General features: G+C 39.5%; 1 protein-coding gene across 2 annotated transcripts in view; it reads right to left on the bottom strand.

Moving 5' to 3' along the window:
• The window catches only part of wnk4a (WNK lysine deficient protein kinase 4a), a 73,106-nt gene that overhangs the window by 38,137 nt on the left and 21,498 nt on the right, over nucleotides 1-13,471 (bottom strand). For both annotated transcript variants that reach the window (XM_048560357.2, XM_048560358.2), the window contains exons 2-4: nucleotides 8,960-9,132; nucleotides 8,371-8,591; nucleotides 4,868-5,025 (exon numbers count right to left, since the gene is read on the bottom strand). In XM_048560357.2, the coding sequence (XP_048416314.1) occupies nucleotides 4,868-5,025; nucleotides 8,371-8,591; nucleotides 8,960-9,132 (552 nt within the window). The remainder of the gene's footprint in view (nucleotides 1-4,867; nucleotides 5,026-8,370; nucleotides 8,592-8,959; nucleotides 9,133-13,471) is intronic.

Here is a 13,471-nt window from a genome sequence, read left to right as displayed (position 1 = left end):
AATTTGTTAACTGTTAGAGTTAGATAAATAAATTGTTACTTGTTGATAATAAAAATGAGTGAGTATCAGGATTGCTTTCATTTAACTATTCCCTTAATAAATTATGAGGTGGGGTGAACTTCTGTAGGTGTTTTAGTTTTAATTATCAGAGAGGTGTCGACCACTCCTTTGTAACACACTACAGGATCTGATACTTAATTTGAGGCCAAACCTTAAATCGAGTACTCAGTGAGTGCGTCATATTTACAGATAATTATTTTGGATGAGATAGAATAGAACTAGGATAACTAAATAACAATTCTAGTTTTATCTTCCCAAAGGTGTCCACGTACCTCCTTAAATCTTAGCATATCCTAACAATGCATCTCTCATCTACCTGGGATTGTCACTGCATTGATGTCAAGACCAAGTACTTTGTTTTCTGCTGACGAGTGACAAATAGTGGTCAGGGTCAGGAAAAAGTTCCCAAAGGACCAGGCTTGAAGCTCACTTAAAATGGTACTTATCTACAGAACAGTTGTAAAGTTGGCTGCCTGGTCAGGAGCTGTTCAAAACTGAATGGCTTGGACACTGAGGTGGTCTGCAGACAGGTGCTGAGATGTGTACAGGAGGGGAGAGAGATGATGAGCACAGTGCACCCTCTTTGAAAATTAGAATGGGATCTCTAGCAAGACTAACAATGTAAACTCATTGTTTCAGCCTGATCCTGCCTCACAGAACTGACTTTTTTCCTGCCTTGATTCAGTTTCTTTCTCCCGGTGTCCAGTCTCATTCTACTTACATCAATAAATCTTTCAACTGCATTAGTGCCATTTCTAGCTCGTATCCTGAGCCGGAAATTATCTTTTTAAGAATCAACTTTGCTTCTGATTTCCACCCTCTTTTGTTCACAAAATCCATCACGAATATGCCTTTCTGTTTTTTAACTTCCTTATCTCCACTTCCGAGGATGGGTTCCCTCCTGAATAATTTCAAGACTTTGACTCGATTCTACCAAATTCCCCATCTCCATCATGTTCATTCTGATAATCCTACCCTCGTTATCAGCATTTCCAATGCTACCAGCTTTCTCCTTCACTATGGCTGATAGGGATCTTTGATCGTGTGCATCTAGAACTCTCACTTATGCTTTTACCTTTTCCTTCCTCACAAACCTTGCCCGAGTGTTGCCCTGCTTTCAACCTCCCAACCCAACTGCCTCCCCAGTGAATGGGGCTGCTGCCATTTCCACTTCCTCCAGCTTGATGCCATCCCCAAACACATCTTCACCTCCCCCAATTCAGCATTCTAGAAGGGCCATTTCCACTGCAACATTCCGATCCACTTCTGAATCAACTCCAACAAACCCGCTATTTCCCACTGCACCATCCATGCACATAAGAAGAGGTGCAAAACCTACCATTTTTCCTTTTCCATTATCTAGACCCCAAACAATCCTCCTAGATGATATAGTAATTTATTTGTATTTCTTTCAACTTACATGCTGTGATCAGTGCTCACCATCTCTTAATAGTTGGGAGACCAAATGCAGATTTTGTTGCACACTTCTGGTCAAAACAACATACACCTCTGAGCAGGTGTCATCTGTCACTTTAATAGTTCATCCTGCTCCAACTTTTCTGTCCATGGCCCCTTAGACTGTTCCAATAAAGCTCAACTAAACTTGAGGAACAGTGTCTCATCTTTTGAATTGCTATTTAACACCTTCTAGACTCGATAAGTTCAATACGTTCAACAACTTCTGATCATACTGTCACTAATATTTCAAAGGCAACCTTCAGTGACAATTCTTCTGTACCCATCTGCACCACTTCTAAAGCATTTGTTTCCATATTTCTCCCATTACCTCCTTTTCCTTTGAGCCATCATTTTTGCTATTGAATCTCTCCTTTTGTAACCCTACTCTATGGCTCTCCATTTCCTGCCTCTGTACTTGCTTAAAACTCATAACATCCTTAATTTCTTCCAGTTCTTTTGAAATTCAATTAAAACATTTACTCTGGTTCTCTCTACATATATGCTGCCTGACCTGTTCATATTACCGGTATTTTTTTTAAACTTTACTCTCAAGGACATAAGAGCAAGTGTAGGCCATCTGGCCCTTCAAGCCTGCAATGCCATTCAAAGAGATCACAGCTGATCTGTCCCCATCCTTAATTCTCCTTTGTTCACTACCTCAGAGTGAAGCAATTCGTTTACATCCCAATGATCTGATCTGCTTTTACTTTTTTGTTTAAAAATCACTCGTGGATATTGCATGTCGCTGGTTGGGCGGCCAGCTTTTATCACCTGTCCCTTGTTGCCCTTGAGAAGGTGGTAGTGAGCTGCCTTCTTGAACACCTGCATTGACTAGCAATGCTGTTCGGGAGGGAATTCCAGCATTTTGACTGTGCAGCAGTGAAGGAATATGATACATTTCCAAGTCGAGATGGTGAGTGGCTTGGAGGGGAACTTGCAGGCGGTGGTGTTCCCAGGTATCTGCTGCTCTTGTTGTTCTACATGGAAGTGGCCGTGGGTTTAGAAGGTGCTGCCTGAGGTGACTTGGTGAATATCTGCAATGCGTATACATACTATTGGTACTGAATGTCAGTAGAGGCAGCGGATGCGATGCCAAACAAGCAGGTTGCTTTGTCCTGGATGTTGTCAAGCTTCTTGAGTCTTGCTGGACTTGCACTCATCCAGGCAAGTGGGGGGTATTCCATCACACTCCTGACTTGCGCCTTGTAGGCAATGGACAGGCTTTTGAGAGTCAGGAAGTGAGTTACTCACTGCAATATACCAAGCCTCTGATCTGTTCTTGTAGCCTGTGTATTTAAATTGAGTCCAGTTGAGCTTCTGGCCAATGGCAGAATGTCAAGGGACAGTGGTTAGGTTGTCTCTTATTGGAGATTGTCATTGCCTGGCATTTCTGTGGTACAAATATTGCTTGCCACTCATCAGCCCAAGCCTGGATACTGTTCAGATCTTATTGCATTTGAATACAGACTGCTTGTCACAAAAGGCGCTGAACATTGTGTAATCATTGGCAAACATCCCCACTTCTAACCTTATGATGGAAGGAAGGTCATTGATGAAGCAGCTGAAGATTACCGAGCCTAGGATACTACCCTTAGGAACTCCTGCAGAGATGTTCTGTGGCTAAGTTGAACTGACTTCCAACAACCACAAACATCTTACTATGTGCCAAGTATGACTCAAACCAGGTATGATTCTACACTCAGAGATAATGGGAACTGCAGATGCTGGAGAATTCCAAGATAATAAAATGTGAGGCTGGATGAACACAGCAGGCCAAGCAGCATCTCAGGAGCACAAAAGCTGACGTTTCAGGCCTAGACCCTTCATCAGAGAGGGGGATGGGGTGAGGGCTCTGGAATAAATAGGGAGAGAGGGGGAGGCGGACCGAAGATGGAGAGTAAAGAAGATAGGTGGAGAGAGTATAGGTGGGGAGGTAGGTCAGTCCACCTATCTTCTTTACTCTCCATCTTCGGTCCGCCTCCCCCTCTCTCCCTATTTATTCCAGAGCCCTCACCCCAGCCCCCTCTCTGATGAAGGGTCTAGGCCCGAAACGTCAGCTTTTGTGCTCCTGAGATGCTGCTTGGCCTGCTGTGTTCATCCAGCCTCACATACGATTCTACACTCACCTCACCTCAGGAGTTCAGCTTGTTTGTCCATGTCTGAACCAAGGCTGTAATGAGTTCAGCAATTGAGTAGCCTTAGCAGAGCCCAAACTGGCATCACTGAGCAGGTTATTGCTAAGCAGATGCTGCTTAATAGCACTGTCAATGACACCTTCTGTCACTTTACTGATGACTGAAAGTAGACCGAGGGGGCTGATATTCTGAGGTCATTGGCCTGGGTTGGATTTGTCCTGCTTTGAGAGTACAGGACATTCCTGGGCAATTTTCCACATTGTTGGGTGGATGCCAGTGTTGTAACTGTACTGGAACAGCTTAGCTTGGGAGGGGCAGGTTCTGGAGCACAAGTCTTCAGTACTTTTGCTGGAATGTTGTCAGGGCCTATAGCCTTTGCAGTATCCAGTGCTATCCAACCATTTCTTGATATCATTGGGAGTGAAGTGATTTAGCTGAAGACTGGCATCTGTGATGCTGGGGTCCACTACAGGAGGCCACATTGGATCATCCACTTGGCACTTCTGGATGTAGATCACTGCCAATGCTTCAGCCTTGTCTTTTGCACTTATAACAATCTATGCTTCCTCCAAATAATAACACCAAGGCTGTGACTCAATGTCACTGTCACCTCTGCAACCACCATTAGGAAAGCTGTACCCAATGGTTGATAATTGAATAAGTAATCAAACTAGCTGTTAGGATACAGATTTGAAATCCAGGACCTGATTCTTAATCAAGGCCAAAACAAAAAATAGAGAATGTCTTGTATTTAAGATCTTGATGCTGTGGCTGTCTATTTAGGCGGGTGCAATATACCAAATAACTCTTTAAAAAAAGTACAAGTCAGCTTTTCCAGTAGCTTGACCAACATTCTCTTCTCACACAAAACAAAAAGTTGTCTGCTCATTTGATTTACCGTCAAGCATAAATCACTTTTGGACAGGCAATAAATGCTGGCTAGCCAGCGACGCCTGAGTCCCATGAGTGAATCAATAAACTGCCTCAATACATATAAAATATTATTATTAGATGGAACATACTTTAGGTTCTTTGAATGGTGTTATGGATGTTCTACAATTACAAAGGCTTTTCCCTAATATCTTGGAGAATAGGGTTATATGTCTTGAATATCATTAAATACCATAGATTGTAAATTGTAGTCTGATTTCAATTCATGAAATGTTACTTGCATTATTCAATGAAATAGAAAACCAAATAATATTGCAACTTACACTTGTCACTTTGCGATATATCTGGGCTGCATTATGGCACTCTGAATATGGATATTCTGAGGTAGCCATCTCCAACAAGCACATGCCAAAGGCATAAACGTCAACAGATTCATCATACTTTTCTTCATACATCTCAGGAGCCATAAATTCTGGAGTACCTAAAACAAAGAAAGGTAGGGTTTGTGTTACAATGCAACCTTGTGGTTCAATGTTTTCTTTTAAATATCTAAAATCAATATTCATTACAAATCTCTACATCAATATCAGCATCTGTGGGCTTCCTGACACCTCCACAACTTCAGATTAAATTTCACTAAGGAGATGCTTAATTGAGTAGCTAAAAATTCCAGAAGTGGAAACATTGAGTTAAATTTAAACAGGAAGAGGGAGGTTTTTTTATTGCTAGCTTGACTCTTGCCACTAGCTATCTCTTTCCTCTCACTTTCTGACTGTCTTGCTAACATATGCTTTCTACCAGGAAGATAAGTGGCTATTTTGATTATTTCAATTTTATCTTTTTCTCTCCTGGCTATTGCTGTTGTCTTCTAACATTCACTGCTACTTGGTGGCCTCTCAAGTCCATTGTTACTTGTTGGTCAACCCATTCCTTTTCCAGCCATTCATGGAAAGAAAAAAAAAGACTTAGATTTATATAGCACATTTCAAGACCACCAGACATCTTAAAGCAATTTACTGCTAACTTTTGAGGTTGTAACTTTGGAAATGCTGCAACTAATCCATGCACACCAGCACCCAACAAACAGTAACGATAATGATCAGATAATGTATTTTTGCAATGTTGATACAGAGATAAATATCAGTCAAGGCACCATAAATTACTCCACTGCCCTTTTTCAAAATAGCACATGGAATCTTTTGCATCCACCTGTGACAATACTATGGCTTTGAGAGGTGTATGTTGTCTTGGTTTCTTTTATGAAGAAAGGTTGATACAGAGGTGCCAAGTGGTATGCTCAAAGTCAATAAACTAAACAGCCTGTGAGGTCTTCAGTTTTTTTTAGAAAGGTTAGAACAATAGCAGCATGAATGGATGGAGTCCAGCTCCCACAGAACCAGGATTTTCAGTTGCTGGGGTCTGAAATTGGATGTGGAAGCTCTTATTTCTCTCTCTGATACAGCTAAAATCTGGAATTCTCTTCCTGCTGCTGGAATTGAATGTGAGACTATTTGGCCTTTGCCAAGGGTGTGTTTATGGGATGTTACTATATTGGAACATTTAATTAGTAGTAGTTAATGTATACATTAATTTAAGCATTTTAATAGAGTAACAGTTTATCCAATTCTTTTATTTTTATTTTATCTACATTTTAACTTGTGTACAAATAAAATGAGTTTCACTTAAAGTTGAGCAGTTTGACCAATCGAGTTACATCTGGAACATATCACCTTCCATTTATCTTTAAAATAAGGAAGAGTCTACATTAGCTTCTTAATAAATTTTGAAGGGGTTTGGTCTGATCCATACATACTCAATGGTTTCAGCTCAGCTTAACATCTCATGAGAGAGCCAGCAACTCCAATGTTACAGCAGTCTCTCACTGCTACAGTGGAGTGGCCTAGTGTGGAAACTGATCTCAACATTCTGATTCAGAGGCAAGAGCGCTACTGACTAAGCTACAGCTCAATGAGAGAGGTCGGTATGGAATACGTCCATCGATATTAATAGTGATGTTTCTATCCTAATCTTTGTGAAATTGACAGCAGTTCTTATCTACATTCCTTAGCAGTAGATTAAACTGTTATGGAACCATATGCATTTATTGGCCTTTACTAAGGAATATGTATAATAATTTCAAACATTTGACTCAAGTACAGACTATTTGCACTTGACTGTTTCTTTGTTTCCATAGTAAATCCTTCCTCATGCAGGATTAAATATTAATTCCAAGAAACTTAATACTCTTCTAGATTCTGTACAGCAAAGACCAAATGTTAAGTTTTCCAAATTGGAGTCTTAATTCCAGTCTAATTAAGCATTTTCTACTGCACCAAAATGATGTTAGCACTTGGCAACATATTTTCTAATTAGCAATACATTTTTTCAGGCAAAAATTGAGTGTTACTGTTTTAAAAATGGAGTATAAATCCATGACATTGAATTTCTGATGATGTTGTGTATCTTAGGTATTTTTCAATACAATCCTATAATGGCTGAAGGATTACAGGCAGATATGCAATTTTTAAATGGTGCAGTCAGCTCCACATTATCTATTTTAGATAGCAAATTGGAATTTTTTGGAGCCCGTGCCCATTAATCCATCCACTTACATATTTAAAGTAATCATTCAATGTTACTAGGCACTGAAATATGAGAAACTGAACTTAAAAAGGTTCTGTCTAATCATTGTTTCCATTTCATTTTACCTTGCTTTCTTGAGTTTTTTTCCCCCCTTCTTCCTGTTGGTCTGATTGAGTTGGTCAGATAACACTTTGGTGATTCTTCAGGGAGCGACATTTTTTTTGCCACCAACAAGAATGTTGCAATGTGCTTCTCCTTAGGAATCTCAAATCCTTGTGATTTTTGGAAACCAGCAATGAGAGGCACCATGAAGCTGCATCAAGAGTATGCTGTCAGTAGCTTTTTATCTGGATCTGCAGACAGCCACGTGCAGATAATTAGTGAAAGCTCCACTTCCAAAGAAATTGTAGACCTAATGGCACATGTGCTCCGATACCTTTCTGGTGTGACTCAATGAACCTGCAAAGGTATTCAACTATTCCAGTGATCTCCAGCCAAGAGAAAGCAGCTTCAGAAGCTTCAGGTTAAAAGCCACACACAAATCTGTTTTATGTGCTTTAAGGTTACTTGCAGGTGATGTATACTTCTTGGCTGGCACAGGGAACTAAAGCTACAACCTCCCATTTGTCTCCACACCCTGTCAGGGCCATTGTCTTCCCAGTTACCTTATGCAATACCAGCACCACTTCTTCAAATGTCATAAGACGGCAAGGCCCCAACGTGCGCATCACTTCCACATATTCAATTTAGTGTGGTTTTCCTTCATTTTTGGCTGTCACTTCTTTCCTGTCATCCATTTCAGAGTAGACAAGGGCTGTGGAACCTTGACACTTTCCTCAATGTAGGGTAAGTGATTTTATTTGTGTGAGGGAGAACTCTGAAAGTTCCAATAAGATTTTTTGACGTTGCTTGGTACGATGCCAAGTGTTTACTTTCTATTGAAAGCATTCAGAATTTCTTTCTCCGTTGCGTCCTGGCTTAGATGAAATGCTGACAAAGTGCTTTGACCCCAAGCTTAAAATAGGTTTCTTTTACCACATGACTAATATTTTCATACCACATTTCTCAGTGTTACAGTTCTTTATGAATGAAACGACCAAATAAATGCCAATTAATGTTCTGTTGGAAGGAGATTTGGTACTTTGTAGCAAATTGGACAAGTGGGATTTACTGAAACTAATTTCTACCACGAGACATGTTCATATGATTAGTAAAGGCATACAAGATCTTAAATTGTGTTTACCTATTACACTTTTTGCAAATGATGCACTTTTTAGTGTTGCAAGACCAAGATCACCGATCTTTACAGAGCCAGTTGGTCCTGTAATGAAGATGTTATCGCATTTCAGGTCACGGTGGATGATAGGAGGGGACCGTGTATGAAGGAACTGTAGGCCCTTCAGAATCTGTCTGCTCCATCTCTGCAGAACTTTATTCTTCATTGCTTTAAACCGCTTTAGGTACCTGAAGATAAAAGCAGTTGAATAACACAGCAGCCTCGGTTGTGAACCTCTCAGTTCTAATTTCTATGGTGCTCACAGTGTCATCTTGTTGTTGCATTGCATAACACACTGCAAATCCACTAAGTATCATCTTTTATCACATGTAACTGTCACAAGGATTAAAGGGAGATGTGAGTGGCTAGATTTGGGGCAAGAATCTTAGCTTTGGAATTTCTTTAAGCATGCATCTATCACTTCTACAAAACTGTCAGCTCTCATGCATCTTGACTTCACAACACATTCCATTTTGCTCATCATTCCACTCACTGCACTGTGTCTATAAAGTAAATCAGTCAGCTGGATCTAAAATGCTGCTATCTCATTACTTACGTTTTAAGTGTCCCTGATGTCATCAGTTCAGTCACCAGCACAATACATTTGTGGCCTTTCACTGAACATTTAAAGGAATCATAGAAACGCACTATGTTGGGGTGTTGTAATCCTTTCAGCATCTCCACCTCCTCACTAAATCTCTGCCTCTCCGCTTTTGATAATTTGCGAGTCTGTGAGAAGAAAAAGGAGTATGTAAAAATGCAAAAATCCACATTCAACTTTTAAAAATAAGAATCTAGGAAAAAAAAACTATCAATGCTTTTGCATGACATGTCATAACGATAATTAACTCCCTCATGGCACTGGGTTTATGTCTTCAGTAAAATAATTGGAACTTGATAGCAACACATTTCCGATCCACTTGATAACATCGGCTATACTGTATTTTCTTGAATGCTAGCAGCCAGCAATACATCCCATAACTGTGAAACTACTTGCCAAGTCCCCAAACAGGGCATGACTAATTCATTTACAGCTTGTTTAGATTTCACCGTTTGAAAGTATTTTGTATCACATCTCCTTTAGTTGGGATTGCACCTCAATGACCATCTCTTAGGCTATCACTACTGTTGTTAAATCTCCTGCTAAAATATACAAAACCATCACCCAGGGACATTTTCCCTCTAATATCATTATTTGCCTGTGGGCAGATACTGTGATTGTAATCTGTGACTCCCGCAATTCGCATGACAGATTGAATTAACAAACAGAAATTACAGGCAGGGAAGGGCCAGATGACCTATCAGGCCTGCCACACACCATATTGGCTAATTATCCTGGCTAAACAATTTCCCCTAAATAATATGCAAGGGACTACATTTATCTTAAAATTAAATGTAATTAACCAATGTTTGATCTAGTCCTTTAGCACATTCTCATTTTTGTTTTGGATTTGGCTGCATTCCTCCATCAATTTGGTGTCACCTGCAAACTTTCAAACTGTCCGCTCAATAGCACTGTCCAGGCCATTAAAAAGACCTTGAAAAGTTGTAGGCCTTACACATATACTTGGGTGGTACCGCTGGTAGAAAGTCTCCAAATTGAATATAGTGCCATCTACAACAGTGGGCTATCAGACTGGATCCTATTCCTGATCCAGTATCTCAAATTTCTGTTGATACCAGAGACCTCTATTTGTGATGTGTCTGAGTATGAGAAGCTTATCAAAGTTTTTCAGTAACTTCAGATAGATAATGGACATTAGATTTCCTTTATCCACAACCCTAATAATTTCTTCAATGAAATCCATCATATTTGTTAAGCCTGACCACTTCCTTGGAAGGTACTTGTGAATTTCTAATTAACCTCTCCCATTTCACAGTGATTGGAAAGGCAGCTCTTGCAACCCCTTGCAATGTCTTCCAAACAATGGTTGTCCAGCAGAGAATTCTCAGACTCTGAATACCTTCTTTATTTTTGAAAATATGAGCAACATAAATTAGCTTCCAGTATACGGGAAACAATCCCTAACTTAGTTACAAACTATAGGCGTGGGCTCCCAGAGCACCTGTCTCGCATCTGTATGGATACCGTTCAGACTTGGATCATGAGTATTCCTCATCTGAATCCTCTACAGAAGAATGCAAAATAGACATTTAGAAGCTTTGCTGTAAACTGAAAAAGTTTGAATTTATTCTATACATGTGCAGGATACACTGAGAAGTCTGCTGGAGGAAGGGCCAATTCAAACAGAAATAATTTACAAAAGACATGGGGGAGAAAGCAGGAAATTGGCACGAGGTACAGTAATGATGTTTATTTGAAGAGCCAGTGCAATCACTTTGGGTCGAAAGAGATCTTCCTGCTCTATATTACTTCTGCGCTTTTGTGATTGGTTCATTCTATAGAATCTTTTAGCACCACTTTTTCATCATTAGTGATCTTCTGACAGAGCTGAGAATGGTTTATTATTACCACCACGATTATACACCTCTGCATTTTCCACACATCTTTCGACTAATCTTAATGCTGCTCTCATCTCCTTTCACTGCAAGTGATATTGCCCACACCTCCCCCAACATCCTGAGTGTTAAATAACATAGGTGGGTAGGATACCTCCTGGTGCAATCAAATTTGTCAGTAAATAAACATGTGGAAGATCAAGTGTGCCTTTCCAGCCATTCTGTGATACACCACAGTTGTCACATCACTCATCATAACTGTTACTTAGAAAACATTGTTCAAGTGGAGATGTTATAAAAAGCTAGCTGGTTCAACTCAAAAGCTTTTCCTGGCACAGAAACCAAACATACAGAGAACTCTGTTGTTTTGGATTGTTTTCACATGTTTGGCTTTTGCAAATGCTCCTGTGAAGCCAGCTACGCATATGAAAATGGCATTTACTATTTCCCAGTAGTAAGAAGCAGCCTGATTTATGCTGCAATTGACATGCAAGTCAATTGTTTTCATCGCCCTTTCTGAAAGCATATACACTTTGCCAAAATAAGGGATTATTAACATTATTTCTACATCAGGTTTTTCCCTTGTGGGATTAAAGCTATGTATACGGCTGATGCTGAGGGTTAACACATCCTGGAACTGGCATTTTTTTTCCATGGGAGGCCCTTAATATGTACATAACAGAAAGCAAACCAGTTTCACAAATCTGCTACAGATACAATAAAGCAATACAATAACCACTGCAATGTGACCCTTCATGCCCCCATACAATCCAGGTCAAACAGAATATAGAGAACAAACTAGTCCAGTTTTAAAGATAATGAGGTGTGGAGCTGGATGAACACAGCAGGCCTGGCAGCATCAGAGGAGCAGGAAAGCTGACGTTTCGGGTCTGGACCCTTCTTCAGATATGGGTGGAGAATCGAGCAGTCTTACGAATGGTCCTATTGGAGACAGATATGTCATCTTGGGCTCCTAATGGTTATAATTATGCCTAGCTAGTTAATGGTTTTTCTTAAATGTATTTTTTATCATGTAATAAATTATACCCTATTATGCAAAACCAAAAGTGCCTCCTCCATCACCCTGTATCATTGACAATACAACTCAGGGTAAGCAGGAAAAGTGCCCTTTTCACAAAGTGCTATTGTCTCTGTTTCTGAGGCAAGAGGCCGGGTTTAAGTCTCATCTGCTCCAGAAGTGTATAATAACATCCCTGACCAGGTTGATTAGAAAATAGCTGCCTGTGCACCCAGCCAATAAGATCATGGCTGGGGTTCTTGTAAGTTTCTGGATGCTATACAAGTTTCTGTTAATTGTTAATTTGCATTTTTGTTACAGTGCCCATTGGGAGCTGTTTAACAAAATGTTGTCAGCACAAAAAGAGTAAAAACGAACAATGTAGTGCTCTTTTCACAAAGGAGTAGTTTTCCTATCTCTGGGCCAGAAAGCTGCAGATTGTTATTCCGTCTGCTCTGCAAGTGTGTCACTACATGTATGAACAGGCTGATTAAACAAATCTAGAAAAATAAATTGAGGGTGCAGTGAAATACCCCAAACTACAAGCTGCCTGTGACTGATACCCAGAGCCCAGTACAGCACTAAGCTCTGTCACTTTCCGTGCCACTCTCCCTCAAAATGGTTGTATCTGATTATACAAAACAGATTTGTCATTTTGTTACTGCCACAATGTTTTCTAAGTAGCCTGTGCAACACAACAATCTTTTCCCTATCATTTTTAGTGACGTCATCTTTGAAAGATGTTCATATTCTTATCAAAGTGATTACTTATCCAGAAACAATAAGTATTCAAAGGAGATTGGAAAAACATTTATTTAGCACATCAATATATTTACCTACAATATTAAATTTCAAGTGTAATCAGGCACTATTTAAATGATTAACAATGTGTACAATAGTTCTTATCAAAGAAATGATTTGAATGAGATAAATACACATTGTCCTTCAAACTGTCCAATACAAAACCACAGCCAATGTAAGTGCATTCATTAATGCACTCATTTACTTTTAAAAATTAATTTAATTGATAACTAAATATTCAGCCCCACACTGTCCCCTTTAATGTTTAAAAACAGAGTGCAATCTTGATGTAAATTTGACACCAATTGTCATGCTTGGCCAGACAGCTATGATTTTACATGATGTAAGGTAATGGAAAAATAGCTCCTTTAAATGAGCAACTTCACTGTTCAATGCATCTTTTCTTCTGGTAAGAGAAACAAAAATAATAGTCCTTATGAATCAAGAGAAAGATAGCCAAGATAACAATAAGTAGAAACAACATTCTGCAAGTAATGTCAAAAGGCGCCAGAATTCTATAAGATGTCCAAATAATAAAAAGGCACATCAAATGTATTAAATGATGTCAACAAATTAGATTTATGTAGCTCCTTATATGTGGTAAAACACCATAGCGACGTTACCATGTTTGACTCTTGAGTCACGTACAAAGAGACATCAGGAAACTTCAACAATGTGGTTGATTGTAAGGGATGCCATAAAGTAGGAAAACAAGGTACAGAGTTAGTGAGAAAATTATAAATGGTATTCAAAAATGATCACAATTAGGCTAACTTTATTAGTTCTGGA

This window comes from Stegostoma tigrinum, chromosome 31, assembly GCF_030684315.1.
Source record: "Stegostoma tigrinum isolate sSteTig4 chromosome 31, sSteTig4.hap1, whole genome shotgun sequence".
Classification (NCBI taxonomy): Eukaryota; Metazoa; Chordata; class Chondrichthyes; order Orectolobiformes; family Stegostomatidae; genus Stegostoma; species Stegostoma tigrinum.
This window is presented reverse-complemented; position numbering and strand designations above follow the sequence as displayed.